This window comes from Mixophyes fleayi, chromosome 7 (genome assembly GCF_038048845.1).
Source record: "Mixophyes fleayi isolate aMixFle1 chromosome 7, aMixFle1.hap1, whole genome shotgun sequence".
NCBI lineage: Eukaryota > Metazoa > Chordata > Amphibia > Anura > Limnodynastidae > Mixophyes > Mixophyes fleayi.
Window position 1 is genome coordinate 10,451,395 of NC_134408.1, and position 25,460 is coordinate 10,476,854.

At 41.4% G+C, this 25,460-nt stretch overlaps 1 protein-coding gene across 3 annotated transcripts in view; it reads left to right on the top strand.

Annotated features, from left to right (window-relative positions):
• The first annotated feature begins 12,356 nt into the window (after positions 1–12,356).
• LOC142097314 (uncharacterized) overlaps positions 12,357–25,460 on the top strand; it is a 46,753-nt gene continuing 33,649 nt past the window's right edge. The window contains exons 1-4 of one of the 3 annotated variants that reach the window (XM_075179048.1): positions 12,357–12,599; positions 19,122–19,454; positions 21,694–21,984; positions 22,686–22,784. In XM_075179048.1, the coding sequence (XP_075035149.1) occupies positions 12,551–12,599; positions 19,122–19,454; positions 21,694–21,984; positions 22,686–22,784 (772 nt within the window). In that variant the 5' untranslated portion in view covers positions 12,357–12,550. Of the gene's footprint in view, positions 12,600–19,121; positions 19,455–21,693; positions 21,985–22,685; positions 22,785–25,460 lie in introns of those variants that run through there. The other 2 variants (XM_075179047.1, XM_075179049.1) reach the window with 2 other exon arrangements.

Consider the following 25,460-nt stretch of genomic DNA (forward strand, 5'->3'; position numbering starts at 1 on the left):
TTGAGCGCAAACAGCGAATCTCAATTGCGAACAGCAAAGGTCCAATATGAGCTGAAGGTTTTGAGTCACATATTCATTGGGGTCTATTGATTGTGTAGCAAACATGTTAGTGGCCATTTTACCTATCTCAATTTTATCAAATTTCGATCTGGTTCAAATATTTTGAGCATCTCTTGTCTTGAGTGAGCCACCTTTCCTGGACCACAATTTTAAGTGAAAGAAAGAAATCAGGTCCTTCTGTTTAGCAGAGGTCTCCACAGTGACCGTTTATAACATTACTGCTGACTGCACCATGCAACTGGTTAACTCATTTCATTGAAATATCCATAGACTCTGTTGGATGACTTAACTATTTAACAGCTTTCCTCCCGTGAACCAATACTATAACAGATATGTCGCCCTTTTCATGAAAATACAGCATTGTCCAGCACTGACTTAGAAGGTTCTCATCTGTCATTGTGGAAAACTTGAAGATGGTTAATTATTAATCTTACATTTTATTGCTTCTAAATAGCATTTAGTGGACTCTGTGCTACAGAATTTTACAAGTAAAGTACAGCCTGTAAACAACACAAAGTCACAATATAAAAAGAAGCCGGTTCCATTCAGATACCTTTATGTGAAAATCTATTTTGTGTTTGGAATTTGTACATAGCTGAGTACACACTTGATACATTTCTGAAACATTTGCATCAATATTTATCAATTTTATAAATGTATTTTTTAATATAAAGCATCTTTGGTGAAGAGATACATTTTTGTATTCCTAGGCCAAGGAGAGAAAAATAAACTGTTTCCCCCAACACTGCGGAGAACTGTAACACCTTACATATCAATAACAATAATAAAAATAATAATAATAATATTAATGGAGGGGCATAGAGTAATCAGGCCAATCACAGGACATTTGATGAACCACAAGCACCAGTCCATTTAATGGCTGCCAATCGAGGCTTTAATGTCTACTTTCATAATAGCTGTAGTCCCTAAGACCAGTGACCATTGTATATAACAGTAAAAAATAAACACAATACAATTTAAAAAAAAAAGTGTAAATGAAACAAAACACACAGATTTTGTCAGTTATAAATCGATAGAGCAACATGCCTTTGTATCAGCAGTACACTGTGTCTGCCTGACAGGTTGCTTTATATCTGTGGGTACTCTGCCCTAGACATGGTTCTGGAGGGATAAGTACCTTACATCAGTTTTGCCTTACACATATCTGTACAAATAGATTTCTGTAGAAAATATACTAATTCCTTCACATAGTTATCAACTTATTGTTGAGATTCTTCTATTGTGAGGATTATTCTGTTTTATATATATATATATATATATATATATATATATATATATATATATATATATATATATATATATATTGACACAGGATTGTGTTGGGTACTATGATTAGCCAAGCAACCGCAGGTAAAGATACTTTACTGCCGGTGAATGCCCCTAAATCACGACCTACGTGTTTTGGGTCTTTTTGGAAATCCTTTCTTGTGAACACGGACTATTAAGTTCAGCCCGCCAATAGAGGTAGTCTCCTTGCAATTCGAGGACAGTTGCAAACGGGTAGAGATGCTTACTCTAGAAGATATCCCAATCCCAAGATCTTAAAATAAAAAAAAATAAAAAAATAATAAAAAATTAAAATTTAAATACTAATCCGCATGACGGGACAGACTGACAGGCTGCTCTCCATCAGCGGTATATACTGTGTGTGACTGACAGGCTGCTCTCTATCAGCAGTGTATACTGTGTGTGACTGACAGGCTGCTCTCTATCAGCAGTGTATACTGTGTGTGACTGACAGGCTGCTCTCTATCAGCGATATATAGTGTGTGTGACTGACAGGCTGCTCTCTATCAGCAGTGTACACTGTGTGTGACTGACAGATTGCTCCCTATCAGCAGGGCTGCCAAGAAGAATTCAGGGCCCGGGTACAACAAATTCATGGGGCCCCCCTCATATTCAAGTAAGACCCAAAATTTTTTTGCGCCGCCTTACGGCGGCGCAAAAAAATTTAGGTGTATGGTCATACATTCAGGGGCGTGGCTAGCCAAATGGCGGTGCAAAAATTTTGGGAGGTGTGGTCATGCATTTGGGGGCGTGGCAAACGTGCCATTGGGGCGTGGCTAACATAAAAACCACTAGGCTCTCAATTCGCCAGAGCGTCACATATGTTCAAGCACTCCTGACTTTCAGGACATCTACCACCACAGTGTAGTATACAAACAATGCAGTGTGTACACAAACAGTTCAGTCTTGGCCTACACCTTACATTGGGCACAACATTCACCAAAAATTGGTATTGTCCTTACTAGAATCACAACATTTCACACACTGTGCTGCTCTCTCCTACCTGTTCTTCTCACTTTCTCCACCTGTGGCTGCTGCTTTCTTTAGTTGTGGCTTGTCCGGATCCAGGAATGTTGAAGGACCTATTTTGAAAAAAAAATGGCTACATTTAGAAAATTACAGCCAGCCCCGGCCTTAAATCAATAGCACTCACGATTAATAATTAGGCCTTCCTCCAGCCCCAACATTAAAATAATAGTATTCACATTTAATAAATAAACCTATTTCACTTCCTGCAAACAGCCCCAGCAATACCTATTTCCCGCAACCATCACTGCCATTAAATAACTCATAGTCACATTTAATAAATAGACCTCATTCTCCCTAAACTCACCCCAAGATTCAATAGCCCCCAAACCACCCCATCTTAAATTAATAGTCCCTACTATTAAATTGCCTCACCATCACCCTACAAACAAAATAGCGCCCATTAATTAGCCGCCACCTACCGCACACACACTACATTGCAACAAGCCCCATCACAACTACACTGCGACCTCCATGCTGCTTTCCCCCCTTTTTATTCACTCTGTGCCTCTCTCCCCTTTTTTTTAACTCTGTGCCTCATTGCACCTTTTTTTCCTCTGTGCCTCTCTGCCCCTGTTTTCCTCTGTGCCCCTCTGCAGTTTTCCTCTGTGCCCCTCTGCCCCTGTTTTCCTCTGTGCCTCTCTGCCCCTGTTTTCCTCTGTGCCTCTCTGCCCTGTTTTCCTCTGTGCCTCTCTGCCCCTGTATTCCTCTGTGCCTCTCTGCCCCTGTATTCCTCTTTGCCTCTCTGCCCCTGTATTCCTCTTTGCCTCTCTGCCCCTGTATTCCTCTGTGCCTCTCTGCCCCTGTATTCCTCTGTGCCTCTCTGCCCCTGTATTCCTCTGTGCCTCTCTGCCCCTGTATTCCTCTGTGCCTCTCTGCCCCTGTTTTCCTCTGTGCCTCTCTGCCCCTGTTTTCCTCTGTGCCTCTCTGCCCCTGTTTTCCTCTGTGCCTCTCTGCCCCTGTATTCCTCTGTGCCTCTCTGCCCCTGTATTCCTCTGTGCCTCTCTGCCACTGTATTCCTCTGTGCCTCTCTGCCCCTGTTTTCCTCTGTGCCTCTTTGCCTCTGTTTTCCTCTGTGCCTCTCTGTCCTTGTATACCTCTGTGCCTCTCTGCCCCTTTTTTATAGTACTGTCCCTCTGTTTTCCCCCTTGCCTCTCAGTTTCTTTCCTTACCTCTTGTAAGCTTCTTTCTTTTCTTCTCTTCTGTCTTCTCCTCTTTCTTCTGCCTTGGTCTTGTCTGGCTGCGGCGCTCCTCACTGACTGACTGTCGGGCGTGACTTGATGACGTCATGCCCGACAGTCAGTGTGAATGGAGAAGACAGGAAAGGAGGGACGCGGCGCCGCGGTCACGTGAGTATTGATTTTTTTATTTTTTTTTTTTTTTTATTTCTTATAGCTCCCCCACCAACGGACCACCCCCCGGGAAAAAAAAAATATATATATATATTTTTAAAAACCGCAAGATACAAAAAATTTTTTACAAAATAAAATAAAAAAAAAATTTCAGCGAGGGCCCGGCCCGGGCCCCCTGGCATGGCCGGGCCCGGGTAAAATGTACCCGCTCCCCCCCCCTCTCGGCGGCCCTGCCTATCAGCAGTATATACTGTGTGTGACTTGACAGGCTGCTGTCTATCAGCGGTATATACTGTGTGTGACTGACAGGCTGCTCTCTATCAGCAGTGTATACTGTGTGTGACTGACAGGCTGCTCTCTATCAGCAGTATATACTGTGTGTGACTGACATGCTGCTCTCTATCAGCAGTATATACTGTGTGTGACTGACAGGCTGCTCTTTATCAGCAGTATATACTGTGAGTGACTGACAGGCTGCTCTCTATCTGTGGGTATAAACTGCTGATAAAGAGTAGCCAGTCAGTTACACACAGTATATACTGCTGATAGAGAGCAGCCTGTCAGTCACAAACAGTATATACTGCTGATCAGTAGCAGTGATACCTGTAGTATCCACAGAGAGAGCAGCCTGTCAGTCACACACAGTATATAGTGCTGATCAGTAGCAGTGATACCTGTAGTACCCACAGATAGAGAGCAGCCTGTCAGTCACACACAGTATATACTGCTGATAAAGAGCAGCCTGTCAGACACACACAGTATATAGTGCTGATCAGTAGCAGTGATACCCGTAGTACCCACAGATAGAGAGCAGCCTTTCAGTCACTCACAGTATATACTGCTGATAAAGAGCAGCCTGTCAGTCACACACAGTATATACTGCTGATAGGGAGCAATTTGTCAGTCACACACAGTATATACTGCTGATAGGGAGCAGTCTGTCAGCCACACACAGTATATATTGCTGATAGAGAGCAGCCTGTCAGTCACACACAGTATACACTGCTGATAGAGAGCAGCCTGTCAGTCACACACAGTATATACCGCTGATAGACAGTAGCCTGTCAAGTCACACACAGTATATACTGCTGATAGGGAGCAATCTGTCAGTCACCCACAGTATACACTGCTGATAGAGAGCAGCCTGTCAGTCACACACACTATATATCGCTGATAGAGAGCAGCCTGTCAGTCACACACAGTATACACTGCTGATAGAGAGCAGCCTGTCAGTCACACACAGTATATACTGCTGATAGAGAGCAGCCTGTCAGTCACACACAGTATATACCGCTGATAGAGAGCAGCCTGTCAGTCACACACAGTATATACTGCTAATAGAGAGCAGCCTGTCAGTCACACACAGTATACACTGCTGATAGAGAGCAGCCTGTCAGTCACACACAGTATATACCGCTGATAGAGAGCAGCCTGTCAGTCACAAACAGTATATACCGCTGATAGAGAGCAGCCTGTCAGTCACACACAGTATATAGTGCTGATCAGTAGCAGTGATACCCGTAGTACCCACAGATAGAGAGCAGTCTTTCAGTCACTCACAGTATATACTGCTGATAAAGAGCAGCCTGTCAGTCACACACAGTATATACTGCTGATAGGGAGCAATCTGTCAGTCACACACAGTATATACTGCTGATAGGGAGCAGTCTGTCAGCCACACACAGTATATATTGCTGATAGAGAGCAGCCTGTCAGTCACACACAGTATACACTGCTGATAGAGAGCAGCCTGTCAGTCACACACAGTATATACCGCTGATAGACAGCAGCCTGTCAGTCACACACAGTATATACTGCTGATAGGGAGCAATCTGTCAGTCACACACAGTATACACTGCTGATAGAGAGCAGCCTGTCAGTCACACACACTATATATCGCTGATAGAGAGCAGCCTGTCAGTCACACACAGTATACACTGCTGATAGAGAGCAGCCTGTCAGTCACACACAGTATATACCGCTGATAGAGAGCAGCCTGTCAGTCACACACAGTATATACCGCTGATAGAGAGCAGCCTGTCAGTCACACACAGTATATACCGCTGATAGAGAGCAGCCTGTCAGTCACACACAGTATATACCGCTGATAGAGAGCAGCCTTTCAGTCACACACAGTATATACTGCTGATAGAGAGCAGCCTGTCAGTCACACACAGTATATAATGCTGATAGGGAGCAATCTGTCAGTCACACACAGTATATACCGCTGATAGAGAGCAGCCTGTCAGTCACACACAGTATATACTGCTGATAGGGAGCAATCTGTCAGTCACACACAGTATACACTGCTGATAGAGAGCAGCCTGTCAGTCACACACACTATATATCGCTGATAGAGAGCAGCCTGTCAGTCACACACAGTATACACTGCTGATAGAGAGCAGCCTGTCAGTCACACACAGTATATACCGCTGATAGAGAGCAGCCTGTCAGTCACACACAGTATATACTGCTGATAGAGAGCAGCCTGTCAGTCACACACAGTATACACTGCTGATAGAGAGCAGCCTGTCAGTCACACACAGTATATACCGCTGATAGAGAGCAGCCTGTCAGTCACACACAGTATATACCGCTGATAGAGAGCAGCCTGTCAGTCACACACAGTATATACCGCTGATAGAGAGCAGCCTGTCAGTCACACACAGTATATACCGCTGATAGAGAGCAGCCTTTCAGTCACACACAGTATATACTGCTGATAGAGAGCAGCCTGTCAGTCACACACAGTATATAATGCTGATAGGGAGCAATCTGTCAGTCACACACAGTATATACTTACAGATAGGGAGCAGTCTGTCAGCCACACACAGTATATCATACTTGCCAACTCTCCCGGAATGTCCGGGAGACTCCCGAATTTTGTGAGAGTCTCCCGGACTCCCGGGCGAGTGTGGCAATCTCCCGAATTCTGCCCACTTCACTAGGAAGTGCCCCACTTCCTAGTGAAGTGGGCAGAATTAGATCCCAAACGCCGCGATTCCCGGTGAATCGCGGCGTTTGGCCCCGCCCCCGCTGTCAAATGACGCAATTTGCGTCATGACGTCACAGGGGGCGGGGCCGAAATGACGCGATTTCGGCCACCCCGCCCCTTCACGCCCCCCTCCACTGGCTGGCTCCCGGAAGGGAGCTGAAGAAAGTAGGTAAGTATGCAGTATATATTGCTGATAGAGAGCAGCCTGTCAGTCACACACAGTATACACTGCTGATAGAGAGCAGCCTGTCAGTCACACACAGTATATACTGCTGATAGGGAGCAATCTGTCAGTCACACACAGTATATACTGCTTATAGGGAGCAGTCTGTCAGCCACACACAGTATATATTGCTGATAGAGAGCAGCCTGTCAGTCACACACAGTATACACTGCTGATAGAGAGCAGCCTGTCAGTCACACACAGTATATACCGCTGATAGACAGCAGCCTGTCAGTCACACACAGTATATACTGCTGATAGGGAGCAATCTGTCAGTCACACACAGTATACACTGCTGATAGAGAGCAGCCTGTCAGTCACACACACTATATATCGCTGATAGAGAGCAGCCTGTCAGTCACACACAGTATACACTGCTGATAGAGAGCAGCCTGTCAGTCACACACAGTATATACCGCTGATAGAGAGCAGCCTGTCAGTCACACAAAGTATATACCGCTGATAGAGAGCAGCCTGTCAGTCACACACAGTATATACCGCTGATAGAGAGCAGCCTGTCAGTCACACACAGTATATACCGCTGATAGAGAGCAGCCTTTCAGTCACACACAGTATATACTGCTGATAGAGAGCAGCCTGTCAGTCACACACAGTATATAATGCTGATAGGGAGCAATCTGTCAGTCACACACAGTATATACACTGCTGATAGAGAGCAGCCTGTCAGTCACACACAGTATATACTGCTGATAGGGAGCAATCTGTCAGTCACACACAGTATACACTGCTGATAGAGAGCAGCCTGTCAGTCACACACACTATATATCGCTGATAGAGAGCAGCCTGTCAGTCACACACAGTATACACTGCTGATAGAGAGCAGCCTGTCAGTCACACACAGTATATACCGCTGATAGAGAGCAGCCTGTCAGTCACACACAGTATATACTGCTGATAGAGAGCAGCCTGTCAGTCACACACAGTATACACTGCTGATAGAGAGCAGCCTGTCAGTCACACACAGTATATACCGCTGATAGAGAGCAGCCTGTCAGTCACACACAGTATATACCGCTGATAGAGAGCAGCCTGTCAGTCACACACAGTATATACCGCTGATAGAGAGCAGCCTGTCAGTCACACACAGTATATACCGCTGATAGAGAGCAGCCTTTCAGTCACACACAGTATATACTGCTGATAGAGAGCAGCCTGTCAGTCACACACAGTATATAATGCTGATAGGGAGCAATCTGTCAGTCACACACAGTATATACCGCTGATAGAGAGCAGCCTGTCAGTCACACACAGTATATACTGCTGATAGAGAGCAGCCTGTCAGTCACACACAGTATATACTGCTGATAGAGAGCAGCCTGTCAGTCACACACAGTATATACTGCTGATAGAGAGCAGCCTGTCAGTCACACACAGTATATACTGCTGATAGAGAGCAGCCTGTCAGTCACACACAGTATATAATGCTGATCAGTAAAACTGCTCAGGAGGTTCTTCAACTGTCTACTGTCCAGTTCCATGAATTGGCTTCAAGGAACAGACCAAGGGGAGCAGTCCTATACTAAAATAACATGATCCTCTTCAGTTTTTATGTTATTATTTAAAAAGAAACAGGCCATAAACAATCAGACCACAGAGATAATAGATAGTATAACCATGTTTGTTTTGATCCTGGCTAATGCCTCAAAACAGTATGGAAATTAATTTCTGAATAATAAAATTATGTCTCATAATCATTGACTGAACACTCATGTAAAATACTGTCTGCATTACCTTTAGAGCCTTCTATAATAAAACTCTAAACTGTAGGTAGATAATATATATATATATAGACAGTGTTCTCTATATTACCACAAGGACCCTCAGTAACTAGTTACCCCCCAGTGGGTACTTACTGCTGAGGACGGGGTCACACTGAGCACTAACGGCCCCCCGGTCTCTTTACCCCACAGATAATCTAACAGAACATTGTGAACAGGTAGAAAATTCTGCACAATAATTCTTGTCCTTATCAGGCATTATATATATTTTTTTTTTTTTGAAACACAGATTAGGTAACTTTAACAGATAAAAATACAGTAAAATAATTACTAGTTCTGACTGGCTAATAGCCTCAAACCAGTAATATAAATATCTGTGGTAATAATAATGTAAAAGTGGAAGATATTGTATAAAATCACCTAAGTGCAGACAGAGTCTAGTTATAACCCTATATGCCTTTTGTAAACACGTGTGTATATATATATATAAACTCTGCTGACTTAAATCATAAACAACTGGGGTACTTAGTGCAATTGTCAGTGAAGTGAAGCAGCAGCAGATGATTCTCCATTATATCAGTCAGGATCCTCTGAGGTAACTGTAGCTGAAGTTTCCCGCCATTGGAGTGTACCAATCATCAGGAGGGGGGGGGGGGGTCTCCTTTACACTACCAGCACTGGTGTTTTTTTTTTTTTATATATATCCCCTATGGGGTACTTAGTTGACACAAGGAGACATTGTGAGGAGCAGCCAGCAGCAGTAGAACTCTCTGATGTTCCTCTGAAGTCCGACTGCGATGACAGGAAAAGGTGCGAATATCTCCCCTGTCGGAGCGTACCACTGATAGGGGGAGAATCTCTCACTCACTCCCCGCTCATAGTTGCCAATTTTGCTTATAACAAGCGGAATTGGGCTTGTTTTATTTTTAAGTTGCGTTTTTTTTCAGCTTGCCGCGGGTTGCGGTTGTTTGGGCTTACAAGCTCGGCGCTTTTTTTTTTTTTAGAAAAGCTTTATTGCCTTGTTGAGTGTATGAACGCTTCAGTATTGGATGCTGCTGGCCTCTTCTTAAGTGGGCGTGTCCTCAGCTGTTAGCGCGTGTGTGTTAGCGGGAGCTCTCTGGCGCTGAAGGAAGCAGCGGAACCAGGAAGAGGTGAGAGCCGGGGATTTAAAAATATGTGAAATTCAGATCTCCATGTGTGGTTTAGTGGGGAACCTGTGCAGGAGTGCACGGAGTGGGTATAGCTGAGGGCCCCACTAACCAGGGGGATTCAAAATGGAGAAAGGAGTCACTTGTGTCAGTACATCTGTCTATAGTATGTATCTTGTACCAAATATTCTCTATGTATACTGTATATTAATATTTATATCATAGTTGCCTACTCTCCCGGAATGTCCGGGAGACTCCCGAATTTTTGGGAGTTCTCCCGGACTCCCGAGAGAGCAGGCAAAAATCCCGAAACCAGCATCTCCCCGTTGTTGTAGATGGTGGGGGTGGGGCTAACCGCGCCATCGTGGCCCCGCATCCTGCTACGATTGGCCGGAATTTCCTAAGATTGACAGTGGGCGGAGCCCAACGGCGCATCACGCGTGGTCACGCCCCCTCGACGGACCCCCTCCCGGACAGCTGGTCTCAAAAGTAGGTAAGTATGATTTATATGTGCTCTGTCTGCATGTAGAATACTAGTATCACTGAGCCTGGCAGATGTAGGGCACAGTCGGGACCATTCCTGGATTTAAGATGTGACCTTGTTTAAGGGTTAATATATTAAAACATTAATTGCCTAAGGTGAAACTGCATGTCCTCTGACTGCATGAAAACTGAGTATTCTAATTACATTCACTTTTAATCCTGTATTTGTCCCTGACTGGTCACCATTCATAGTAGATGAATAAAGTATATGAATTATTAACTCTCAATCAATGCATTTTAATAGCAGTGAGAACACAATTGGTCAATGTTTTACTGTACCAGATACTGTATGAAACATGGTATGGTATTTTATTGGTATTTTATCCAATGTTCTATTGAGGAAACATTGAAGACAGATTGTAGAAATCTTTATATGTATTTATTTATTAATAAATATATGTTGTGGTTTTCATTACAGTAACACTCCTGTCCTCTGTAAGTTGGGCTTTTTTTGGGGGGCTTTTTAGGATTGGTTTGGGCTTGTTTTTCACTTAGCGTTTGCTTGTTTTTCATTTCAGAGTTGGCAACCCTGTCTCCGCTGTCTGATGGTTCAGTCGCTTAGCGCTGTCACTGCTCTTGATCAATAAACACCACACTGAGCTGTGCGGTCTTTCTTTTATAAATATTCTTCTTCTTCTTCTTCTTTTTTAAAGGAAAACGGAGCATTGCTCTGTTTTGAAACCTGTGAGGAAAAAAATGTTAAATACATCCATCCTCACCTATGCTCATAGCAATAATCTAATAAAAATAATAAAATGTAAACCTAAGCAGCAAGTACTACAGAGCAGTACTAAACACAGCCCAACTCCTTGGGCACTTAAGCAAAAACTGAGGTCTGTGAGGTTGCAGAGGGGAGGAGTCATCAACAAACTTAGTTGTTAACTATTTAAGTGCCAACTCCATGCACCCTCTACAACCCCCCATGGTAGCAGTGTCCCCCAGAGTGGATGAAGGAGAAACTAAAATATTATCCAAGTTATCATAGGGCATTAGTGGGTTAATCTAATCTGGAAAATTGTTACTGTGTAAATGTATGTATAAAAAAAAATAATTCAAAGGTCAGAGACGCTTAAATTAAACTCATTAAAATTTTAAATCACACTTAGTTCCCCGAACATTAGCAGTGAACAAATGATGTCAGTAAAACACATATCAGGCAAGGAGTTAAAAATGTCAGGAAACAAATTAAATGTTGTCAGCGGTCAAAGGTTGGTTGAGTAAACCGGTGAGAAAAATTAATTCTAAAAAGTATTATATAGAAATATGTCTGGTAGAAACAAACACTATTGAAGTTCCAAAATATAAATATAGTTGTAAGATAAACACAATAAATATAATAGAATAGAAAAATATTGATGATCCATGAGAAAAAATGAGGGAAAAAAAGTTTTTACATGACCGGTCATACTGCATTAGAATTTATATATATATATATGTGGTGTGAAATGCTGTGTGATATATACTGCTTATATCTTACCCACAGTGAGGGCAGTGGGTGAGGAAGGGTGATAGACAGCGCTGTGCCCCGCTCACTAGTGTAATTACACACTGACAAAACAAATCACACAGAGAAACCAGTTGTTTTATCTGTTATGCTAAATAAATAATTTGATGTCTCTATCCCATATTTTAATTAAATATTTCAGTATAGAATTTTCCAGGGAAGTAGGTTTATATCAGAAACTTTGTTATTGAAAACAGGAAATCTGGAGTTTGATGTTGGAAACATTGTGTGAATCTCTATCCATCCACAGTACAGGCTGCACTGTGTGATCTTATTAGACGGAGAATGTTTATACAATCACAGTCTGTTATTGTTAGAAATTGTAAATACATTGCCCATGTACCAGTAACCAGAGTCAGAGCTAAATAACTACATGTTCCGTGCACAGACCCTGACAGACATAATCTGTGCAGTATGTAACAGTTGCTAGATGTTATATAGAGATAAACACCCAGTAAGATGAGGGTCTCCCCCCTTCCTCCTCACCCAGGGACGGGATGTCTGAGGAGGGGGCTGAGGGGGGGATACATGTTATACAGGGCAGCTGTTTTCCTGGACTCTCCTCATTATCTGACTGTGGAAAGTGAAAGTGAAAATACCAGGATCATTCAGGCTCGGCTCCATTTTATGCTGCACCCAGCTCATTCCCAGAATGGCGAGGCCCGGACCTGTCCTCCTGCTGCTGCTCCTGTACCTGACAGGTCAGTGTAAGAAGAGGGATTACTGGGGAGGGTGATGTCTGTGAGCAGGCAGAGGGCTGAGGAGGGGTCTCATGGGTCACTTAGCAGTGTCTTATTATTACCTGTAACCTCAGTAATACACTACACACAGGATGTCTTCTACCTGAGCAGGTGCTATAGTCTGACTGAGGGGAGATGAATCATGGCAGGTATCCTCCACCCTCAGGTCATGTACTGGGAATAGTCTGTCATGCAGCAGGGAGGATACAATGTACACCTGAGACAGGTAACAGGGAGCTCCCAGGCTGCTGTGGAACTACAAGTCCCAGCAAGGGCAGGCAATGCATGCTGGGACTTGCATTTTCACAGCATCTTAAATCTGAATAGCCAAAGATTGATACAGATGCTTTTATTCCAATGTTTGTCCTTACTCTGGGACCCCAATTGTCAGTGTGTCATTGCTTAGGGGCCTCAAGTGTCAGTGTGTCATTACTCTGGGGCCACAAGTATCTCTGGGGCCACAAGTGTCAGTGTGTCATTACTGTGGGGCCACAAGTGTCAGTGTGTCATTACTGTGGGGCCACAAATGTCAGTGTGTCATTACTGTGGGGCCACAAGTGTCGGTGTGTCATTACTATGGGGCCACAAGTAACAGTGTGTTATTTTTCAGGGGCCACAAGTGTCAGTGTGGTGTTGTTCCGGAACCCCAAGAGAGGTGGTTGCTAATAGAAACTATTACATACATAACAATCAGTGGACCCTAAAATCAGATTCTGGAACCACCACGTTGTTTCCTGCCTCGCAGTTTGCACACTTCTGCTTTATAGTCCAACTCATAGGGTAATAGAGGATTTGGGGGATTATTTTTCCCCACATGTGTATATTTGCCCATCCTCCTCTCCCCCTTTGTGATATGTGGTTACAGACAGACAGTAATTATGTAATCAGCTCCCCCCAGCTCCGAGATGCTGCTTGTGGAGAGGAACAATAGTCACAGAGAGGATTTATTTCATTAAAGGCATATTTAATTGTGACACTTTACTGCATATCTTTACCAGTAAAACCAGTGAAGTTTTGGGGGATAGTTAGGGAATAAACACACAGTACTGTAGGTAAAATAATAATTAATAATAATAATAATAATAATAATTGGAAAACTCACAAGGGGCCTGATTATCAACGCAGCTCCGATTGCAGCGATAAGGATGTTTTTTTAACTTATTGCCGCAATTTATCAATAAAATCTCAGTCCTCATCTCATACATTCACAGCTTCAGATAGCATAGGAGCAATATTATGTATACTGATAATATCATTAAAATATTGGGTATATTGATGTCATAGAAAGCAGAGCTGAGTGTACTGCTAGGGCGAGGAGGGAGGCTGGATGGGCCTAATATTGTGTACTGGTGTGTGGAGCAATTCTGTGTATACTGCTAGTGTGTGGTGATATTGTGTATATTACTAATGTGTATAGCAGTGTATACTGTATATACTGCTAGTATGGGATGATATTGTGTATATTTCTAGTGTGTAGAGCTGTGTATACTGTTAGTATGGGGTGATATTGTGTATATTACTAGTGTGTAGAGCAGTGTATACTGCTAGTATGGGGTGATATTGTGTATATTACTAGTGTGTATAGCAGTGTATACTGCTAGTATGGGGTGATATTGTGTATATTACTAGTGTGTATAGCAGTGTATACTGCTAGTATGGGGTGATATTGTGTATATTACTAGTGTGTATAGCAGTGTATACTGCTAGTATGGGGTGATATTGTGTATATTACTAGTGTGTAGAGCAATGTATACTGTTAGTATGGGGTGATATTGTGTATATTACTAGTGTGTATAGCAGTGTATACTGTTAGTATGGGGTGATATTGTGTATATTACTAGTGTGTAGAGCAGTGTATACTGCTAGTATGGGGTGATATTGTGTATATTACTAGTGTGTAGAGCAATGTATACTGTTAGTATGGGGTGATATTGTGTATATTTCTAGTGTGTAGAGCTGTGTATACTGTTAGTATGGGGTGATATTGTGTATATTACTAGTGTGTAGAGCAGTGTATACTGCTAGTATGGGGTGATATTGTGTATATTACTAGTGTGTATAGCAGTGTATACTGCTAGTATGGGGTGATATTGTGTATATTACTAGTGTGTATAGCAGTGTATACTGCTAGTATGGGGTGATATTGTGTATATTACTAGTGTGTATAGCAGTGTATACTGCTAGTATGGGGTGATATTGTGTATATTACTAGTGTGTATAGCAGTGTATACTGCTAGTATGGGGTGATATTGTGTATATTACTAGTGTGTAGAGCAGTGTATACTGTTAGTATGGGGTGATATTGTGTATATTACTAGTGTGTATAGCAGTGTATACTGCTAGTATGGGGTGATATTGTGTATATTACTAGTGTGTAGAGCAGTGTATACTGTTAGTATGGGGTGATATTGTGTATATTACTAGTGTGTAGAGCAGTGTATACTGCTAGTATGGGGTGATATTGTGTATATTACTAGTGTGTAGAGCAGTGTATACTGTTAGTATGGGGTGATATTGTGTATATTACTAGTGTGTATAGCAGTGTATACTGCTAGTATGGGGTGATATTGTGTATATTACTAGTGTGTAGAGCAGTGTATACTGTTAGTATGGGGTGATATTGTGTATATTACTAGTGTGTAGAGCAGTGTATACTGTTAGTATGGGGTGATATTGTGTATATTACTAGTGTGTAGAGCAGTGTATACTGCTAGTATGGGGTGATATTGTGTATATTACTAGTGTGTATAGCAGTGTATACTGCTAGTATGGGGTGATATTGTGTATATTACTAGTGTGTATAGCAGTGTATACTGCTAGTATGGGGTGATATTGTGTATATTACTAGTGTGTAGAGCAGTGTATACTGTTAGTATGGGGTGATATTGTGTATATTACTAGTGTGTAGAGCAGTGTATACTGTTAGTATGGGGTGATATTGTGTATATTACTAGTGTGTGGAGCAGTGTATACTGTTAGTATGGGGTGATATTGTGTATATTACTAGTGTCTAGAGCAGTGTATACTGCTGGTATGGGGTGATATTGTGTATATTACTAGTGTGTAGAGCAGTGTATACTGTTAGTATGGGGTGATATTGTGTATATTACTAGTGTGTGGAGCAGTGTATACTGTTAGTATGGGGTGATATTGTGTATATTACTAGTGTGTATAGCAGTGTATACTGCTAGTATGGGGTGATATTGTGTATATTACTAGTGTGTAGAGCAGTGTATACTGTTAGTATGGGGTGATATTGTGTATATTACTAGTGTGTAGAGCAGTGTATACTGCTGGTATGGGGTGATATTGTGTATATTACTAGTGTCTAGAGCAGTGTATACTGCTAGTATGGGGTGATATTGTGTATATTACTAGTGTGTAGAGCAGTGTATACTGTTAGTATGGGGTGATATTGTGTATATTACTAGTGTGTAGAGCAGTGTATACTGCTGGTATGGGGTGATATTGTGTGTATATTATTGGTGTGAAGAGTAATGCTGTGTGTACAGCTGCTATGGGGTAATTTAGTGGTTTATTAAACCCCAGAAATACTGTTTGCAGTGATTTGGACAAATGTCGGCTCAAACTGCACGAATTGTGGTGAAATTCGTGCTATTGTAATGTTATCTGTGAAGCGCTGATTCATGATTCGCACTGCCCATTACTCCTTCCAGAACGCCATGTGAATCAGTTTACACTTATATAGAGCAGCAGCAATGGCAGAGTCACTGAGACTTTGGGAGTGAGGGAGGTGTCAGATGGGCACCATTAATATTCGCTCATGTCTGCCCCACTGATAAACCAAACAAGCAAACTTGGATGTTTCGACTTCACAACTTGCGCCAGTGGTTTGAGCTGCACATGACGTCCGGCTCAATTCACCTCCTTAGATAGCAAATTGCTGTAATGACATCCGAACGCCTCTAGCTCTGAGCTTGTGCAAAATACAAATCATTTTGTGCAGTGATAGAGTCCGTGCCCCACTCCACACAGCACAGAATGCTGCCTCCGCAGACCCCTGAACCTCAGCAGAAATCTAGGTGCACTCGCACATTTCAAGGTGCAAGAATAAAACAAAGCTGATTTTGTGTTTTGCATTGGTCGTATTGTGACCTCCTAAATTTTGAGTATTCAGAGGCCACTGCTAGTCACAGCTGACGTCAATACAGCAATAAGTGTATACTGCTGGCATGGTGAGTAATAAAGTGTATACTGCTGGCATGGTGAGTAATAAAGTGTATAATGCTGGCATGGAGAGTAACACTATGTATATTGCTGGCATGGAGAGTAACTCTATGTATACTGCTGGCATGGAGAGTAACACTATATATACTGCTGGCATGGAGAGTAACACTATATATACTGCTGGCATGGAGAGTAACTGTGTATACTGCTGGCATGGAGAGTAACACTATATATACTGCTGGCATGGAGAGTAACTCTATGTATACTGCTGGCATGGAGAGTAACACTATATATACTGCTGGCATGGAGAGTAACACTGTGTATACTGCTGGCATGGAGAGTAACACTATATATACTGCTGGCATGGAGAGTAACACTATGTATACTGCTGGCATGGAGAGTAACACTATGTATACTGCTGGCATAGAGAGTAATATTGTGTATACTGCTGGTTACACTCATAAATACACATCAGGCACTGTGCTACAGTGATCAGTTTTGCATTGCTGGGTGTGTAACTGTTTGTCAGCACTGCAACATTTTTGTTACAATCTAGTTTTTCAGCTAAGGTGTTTTTCCTAAATTAGTCTCTCCTTGCACTGGGCACACATCTATGCAATTATCATGCAAATCACATCATTCACAACAGTTTGATCAGATATTGCATTAGTGTGTACTCTCCAACGATCATGTTTTATCTTACCAAATACATGGCACCTGTTGCTTTGGTTTTCTAAACTTCCTAAAATTCACGCTCAGCGATGGAACAACGTCGGGCAAATGTGGAAGTGTGCACACACTCACGACCAGCAGTGTAGGCAGATATCTGTAGAGTGTACAGAGTCACAATCTTTCCAGCAGATGGTTATGAGAGATGAAGATCATAGATCTGAAGGTAAACCGTGTAGGTGTGTACACATGAATGTGTGTGCTCATCGGGACGTTCAGTCGTTGGTGAAATCGTTACAGAAATTGCATCTGAAGTAAGACTGCATAGGTTTGTACCTAACTGGTGATAATTACATGTGTTTTGGCAGTGTTTGTGCTGGGTTGCGTTGAATTTGTGTTCCGCCTTTCAGAGCGTGTCTTTTCTTTTTATCTAATGCATTTACCGCAGCTGAATAAATTGAGGAAGCCTTTTGTGATCGCCAAAAACAAAGCACTGCTAGTGTGTACTAAATGATATATGTATGCCTACATATTACGCAACAGTTTGCAGAGAATAATTAATCATTTACCTGAGTATTTGTGCCATTGGAGCTTACAATCTATATTCCCTACCACATGGTCACATAGACACATAGAGACACATTTATTGTGTCAGAAGCCTATTGACCTACCTGTATGTCTTTTGAGTGTAAGAAACACATATCAAGCGTGCTTACGTTTCACGTGCGTTTTCATTCCCGCATTTACTAGTTTTAAAAAATGCAAACACAACATATTTGCACCCCGCCCTCGTCTCCTGCTGCCCTTAACATTTAAGGTAGTTAATGCAGCATAGTGACATTTTTACTGCTAGACAATGTACCTAAGGCCAGTTAAGCCATTGGCAGAAAACAAAACAGTAATCCTGTCTTTATTAGTGGTTTCTGATGGCAGGGAAAGCATGTAAATGGGTATGGAGATGTAGTTCTGAAGTGACCTCCATCCACCCCGCTGACCACAGTTATAAATGCTTTGGGCTTGTGGTGTCGTTGCTGTATTCTTAGATATGGGTAACCAGCCTAATAGAGGCAAACGTCAATAAGTCAGGCTGCCCAGAAACAGTGTCAAAGGTCTCTGCTTGTTATATACTGAATCCAAAGATCATTTAGTGTTATCTCCCACCTGATTCTAACACTACTATAAGCACCATAAATGCAGATAGTGGAGGTTGGGAGGATAAATTAGCACAAAGAACGTATCTGTTTAAAAAAAAAGTCTAGGCAGACTATCCTCTCTCCTGTCCGGGGATGGGCTTTTCTATAACTTTTGCGCTTTCAAGAGATCTTGATGAGGCTTCAACAGTTAGAAAAGGCCCCTCTAAGTATGAGAGAGGACCTCCTGATCGTAACACTTCACGCTGATTGTGGGATCTATTACTTTGTTATTTTATTTGCCCATCAAACTCCACACAAAACAATATATCCTTTAATTACCTTCTGTACTCAGATATGTTTTTGGTTGCAGAAATCAGCTTTCAATATACTTTGTATCTCTCATTTATTCAACTGATTCCTTTGTTGTGGTAGCTACCTGCATAATAGAGAACAATGTATAATTCTGTCTTTTCTTCCCTGTTTTTTTTTCCAGCTGGAGCAGCCTTAGACGTCTCCGCTCCAACGTCCCACATAGCACAGATGGGATCGAACGTAATATTACCCTGTTCTTTCACTGTGAACAGCCCTACTATAAACTTCAATTTCCTGGCCATTATATGGCAATTTAAGGAAAATACGATTGTAAGTTTTGACACAAAAGGGATGACCGTGGACAAGAGGAGATTTATAAGTCAACAAGACATCAGTAAAGGAATTGCTGATCTACACATCCAAAATGTAACTACCTCTGACATTGGGGCTTATAAGTGTACGATAGTCTACAGCCCCGACACCAAGATGAAGGAGGTTAAACTTACAGTTTATGGTGAGCTATGTATATATATATATATATATATATGTTTATATTAAATAAAATAAAGGATCTGTGCATAGTGTAGTATTTAGATGTACTCTGATGCAAGCTTATTGTGCATAAGATTAAAATTATAGATAAACTTATTTGAAATTGGTCTCAAAATCAAAGGACCTACCTACAGCATGTTGATATATTTTCAGATGCTTTAGGAAGGTCCATTGTATTACACAGACATACGCTGGTATCTGCTTCCAGTAGACCTTATTGAAGCCTAGAGATGAATCCCCAACACCATGTCGGACTGAGAGACAGAGACGTGGGAAGCACCCTACGCATTTCTTAATTGTACTTCATCAGGCATTGGGTTCTCGCATCATGATAGGGACATGTACAAACACTCTCATTACCAATAGACAGATTCTTAATAATCCTTTTGTTATCTGATGGAGAGATCATCAGGACAGATTAGTGCTGAAATACAATAACGGCATTGGAGTGATTATGTTAGTCTGCACTACTGCTAGGCAATACTTATATCAATATCATATATATATATATATATCCATAAGTGGAATATCTTAGAAAATTATATTAAAACATACTAAATTGTTCCTCGAATTTCCTCTGAACCTAATTCCTTCCAGTGTCAGTACATGTCCTTGTGTTCTAATACTTCTCTTCCCCCCCAGTGTCAGTACATGTCCTTGTGTTCTAATACTGCTCTTCCCCCCAGTGTCAGTGCATGTCCTCGTGTTCTAATACTTCTCTTCCTTTGTAGAATGTTTCCCTCCTGCACCTTGTTATAACCCTTTATATATGTGAAAGTTTCTATCATGTCCCCCAGTTCCCTTCTCTGCTCCAAACTATACATATTAAGATCTTTTCCGGGTAAGTTTTGTGCTGTAGACCATGCACCATTTTAGTTGCCCTTCTTTGTACAGTCTCTAATGTATTTATATCCTTCTGGAGATATGGCCTCCAGAACTGAGCACAGTATTCTAGATGAGGCCGTACCAATGACCTATACAGTGGTATTATTACTTCTTTCTCTCTGCTAATGATTCCTCTCCCTATACAACCAAGCATCTTACTTGCCTTCCTCATTGCTTTGTTACATTGCTTACCTGTCTTTAAGTCACCTGAAATAGTGACTCCTAGATCCCTTTCTTTCTCAGTAGTTTCCATTACAGGGTCATTCCATGCCAACTCATTACAGCTTCCATCCTGACCATCTCAGATTTTTGTTAAATTTGGCAGGATGGTAACGACATAAAGTAACTTTCATATGTAAAATTTTAGCCCTCAGTCATACACGGTGTTCATGCAACAGGGTTGTAAACATGGCAAAAAATGTTTTTTTAATGAAACCTAAGGTCCCTTAGCTTCAAAACAAGACCATCATGAAAGTTCTACCACAATTAGAAGCAAAGTTATTATTCGTTTTAGTTGAGCTTGTAAGCATAAATTTTATATTTTTTGTCACGTTTGCAACCCTGTTGCATGAACACCGTGTATCACTGAGGGCTAAAATTTTACATATGAAAGTTACTTTATGTCGTTACCATCCTGCCAAATTTAACAAAAATCTAAGATGGTCAGGTTGAAAAGTTACTTTTATTTGTGATGATTTGGCTATAGTGCCGGCGATACTATATTTAGCCATTGTGCTTTTGAGACCCAAGTGCATGATTTTGCATTTTTTGGGCATTACACTGTAGTTGTTTAGATGTGTGATGGAGTATATCCTTCCTTCCTTTAAACGCACATCTCCTGAGTTGTAGTGATTAAATAAATAGCTGTGGGCAGCACGGTGGCGTAGTGGTTAGCACTTCTGCCTTACAGCAATAGGGTCATGAGTTCAATTCCCGACAATGGCCTTATCTGTGAGGAGTTTGTATTGTCTCCCCGTGTTTGCGTGGGTTTCCTCCGGGTGCTCCGGTTTCCTCCCACACTCCAAAAGAAGAACATATTGGTAGGTTAATTGGCTGCTAACAAATTCACCCTAGTCTGTCTGTGTCTCTCTCTCTGTCTGTGTGTTAGGGAATTTAGACTGTAAGCTCCAATGTTGCAGGGACTGATGTGAGTGAGTTCTCTGTACAGCGCTGCGGAATGAGTGGCGCTTTACAAATAAATGATGATGATGATGATCATATAGAAAAGGGAGCATGCTCAGTGATTACACTGCAGTATTTATGTTCCAGACTTGCAGCTGCTGCTGATTTACTGACTGTTTATTCCTCCCTTGCAGCTCCTCCAGTGATCACGCATCTTGAGAAAGTTAGAGGAGGGAATGAGCGGAACAGATTTGTGTGTTTCGTGGCCGGTTTTTACCCCATTGATATAACCGTGGATTTGTTAAAGGATGGAAAAGTGATAGAGGGGTCCCCTGCGACCAGTCAGATGAATAATGATGGTACTTTCTCCGTCAATAGAACAGTGATAATACCCTCCGAAGAGAAACCAAAAGTCTTGTCCTGCAGGGTCCGTCATGAATCTCTCACAGCTGACTTACAACAAAGTGTCCAGTTGCTGTATGATGGTGAGATCAGCAACCACCAATGTCCACTTCTATTACACTGACATCTTTCATGATTTATTTTAGAAATTGTTACATTTATTATTAACAGTCCTTCCTATCCTGCTGACATAATGAGGGCGGGGGGGGGGGTATATTCAGCTATCCTTCTAGAATTTTAAAAACAAAATTAGTTCTAAAACTATAGCTTTGTGGAATAGAGATACATTTTTGTTTTCATTTGTATTGTGAAAATAAATATGTGGTAACAGATGGGGTTGATGGTAAAACGCGTCGCAATGCATAGATGAATGTGGTAAGAGGGTAACCACAGAAGCCACTTTCTGGATTCAGGAAGTTATCAGATCATAAGAACCACAGTCAATAAAGACAAATGGGGAAGCCTTTTGAGTGTTAGATTACATACAAGGAGAGTCAAATATAACATAAATGTCTTTACTGTTATAAACTACTGTTGATCTCACATGGTGTGGAGGTTTTTGTAGTTACTGTAGTTTAATCGTCTTGTTATAGATGTCTGATTACTTTAGCTTCCACTAGCTAGTTGGAATTTTGTGATGTGTAATTGAAAAACTTATTTCTGTGCTATGGTGTCCCAATCTACCCCATCTGTACTAATCCCTTAGGGTGTTGGACAATATAACTGGAATATAAACACCACAAGAGTTTGTTTCTAAATATTCTTCATCTCTTATCATTTCCAGGAGACAATAGCAACGTCGGCATGGTGGTGGGGATTGTCGTTGCTGGGATAGTGATCATTCTGGCGATCATTGCCATAATTTTATATAAGAAGAAATCTGGTAAGTTATGATTTTATTATATTTGTTCTACAGTGAAGGTAAAGCTGAAAACATACCTGTATTATGTTGTAGCCAGAGATGAACTCTGAGTTAACCTTTGGAGTCAGAGTAGTTCTGCTTTCTAAGGAATTTATTTACTATTTGTTAACTGGGTGTGGCCATATTTTCATCTCAATGCGTCCCAGATCATTGAGTTACAGTAGGTACCAGAGCACTGACCTTCTTATATAGCAGATGTAACCACCACACATTATGCCAGAGCAGTGACCTTCTCATATACCAGAAGTATCCACCACACATTATACCAGAGCTACGACCTTCTCATATACCAGAAGTGACCACCACACATTATACCAGATCACTGACCTTCTCATATACCAGAAGTGACCACCACACATTATACCAGAGCAATGACCTTCTTATTTACCATAAGTGACCACCACACATTATACCAGATCACTGACCTTCTAATATACCAGAAGTGACCACCACACATTATACAAGAGCAATGACCTTCTCATATACCAGAAGTATCCACCGCACATTATACCAGAGCTGTGACCTTCTTATATACCAGAAGTATCCACCACACATTACTCCAGAGCAGTGACCTTATATTCCAACAGTGACCAGCACACATTATACCAGAGCAGTGATTTATCTCATATATTTTCAAGGAAAAAAGTAACTTATCGCACAGGATCAAAATGCCTTCCATATAGCTTTTTCTTTCAGTAATCACTTTATGTGTAAGGGTTGCTCTTTCCAGAATGTTGTAGACTTAATGACACTAAAGGAATAAAAGATTCCATTATGAATGCACTCTAATGGGTATGTTTAATAAACTGAAAGTTTGAAAAGTGGAGCTGTTGCCTATAGCAACCAATCAGATTCTAGCTATCATTTATGTAGTACATTCTACAAAATGACAGCTAGAATCTGATTGGTTGCTATAGGCAACATCTCCACTTTTTCAAACCCGCAGTTTAATAAATATACCCCTAAGGCTCCATATTATTTATTCATTAAGGTTTTTTTTACAACTCATTAAAATTCTTATCCCATACTAGAATGTCCTTTTAGCGAAACATCACTTAAAATTATATATGTGAAACAGTAAAAAAAAAGTGACAAAAGAATATATAGAAAGGATAATTATAACCCCAGGGGATCTATTACAACTAATAGGGTGTGTTTGTATATTTGTATCTATTATAGTTTTTCTAGTTTTTGTATAGTATTCCATATATATATATATATATATATTTATGTCTTTTCATAATATTCTATGTGCCTCTTGTGCTTATAATCCCCTTCTAATTGTAGGGTTTCTGTGTACCCCCCCCCCCCTCTTTTTATGACTGTTATTATGGGGCAGCACGGTGGCGAAGTGGTTAGCAATTCTGCCTCACAGCGCTGGGGTCATGAGTTCAATTCCCAACCATGGTCTTATCTGTGTGGAGTTTGTATGTTCTCCCCGTGTTTGCGTGGGTTTCCTCCGGGTGCTCCGGTTTCCTCCCACATTCCAAAAAAAACATACTAGTAGGTTAATTGGCTGCTAGCAAAAGTTGACCCTAGTCTGTGTCTGTCTCTGTGTGTGTATGTTAGGGAATTTAGACTGTAAACTCCAATGGGGCAGGGACTGATGTGAATGAGTTCTCTGTACAACACTGCGGAATCAGTGGCGCTATATAAATAAATGATGATGATAATATGATAATGACACATCATGTATTTATAACATAAGGGAAACTGTTTCTCAACATACTGTACCACTACAACTAACTTGCTTAAATGTTCTGTAGCTCAGAAGCATTTTTTTTGTCCAAGTGAAAATGGTTTGTGCTACAATATTGCAACTTGGTAAGGTTTCACCTTATTTTGAGTCTATTAAACACTTTCACCGCCCTGTGTATTACCTGTCGTTATCAGCTATGAGACATTACAGTTATCCTCTTCACATCTTGTATCATGCTGATTTTAATCTGGGTATATCCTTATGTTAGTTTGCAGCATGTACTTATATGAGAGATATTTTCTATCCCACTGCAAACAGTTACATTCCCAATGTAGATGGACCTGTTGTACGATCTAAACCTACAGGAAGCTCATGTTATTCATTGCAGTGTTATAATGGCACAAACTAACACTGTAGAAACATGGAAACATAGAATTTAATGGCAGATAACAACCACTTGGCCCATCTAGTCTGCCCATTTTCTAACCTATGGTAACCTCAAACCCTAATTGATCCTTAGTTCTTTGTAAAGATATCCTTATGTCAATCCCAAGCATCTTTAAACTGCTTTACTGTATTATCCTCTACCACCTCTGATTGGAGTCTGTTCCACTTATCCATTACACTTTCTGCATAGTAATTTTTTTCTTTAAATTTCCTCTGAACCTACTTACCCCCAGTGCCAGTGCATGTCCTTGTGTTCTATTACTTCTCTTCCTTTGAAGAATGTTTCCCTCCCTTACCTTATTAAAACCCAGCCCCGTTCAGTGGAGAAAAGAACGCTGGACTCTATCAGTAACAATAATGGAACACGCTGATAGTGTCCAATTTCCAGAGGGAATGGAGCTGTAATCAGTCGATGTAATAGAGGCTGGTAGCAGCTCTGTGACCCAGAGGTAGAGTTAAGGCAGTAATTAAGTCCAGTTCACCCTAGGTGT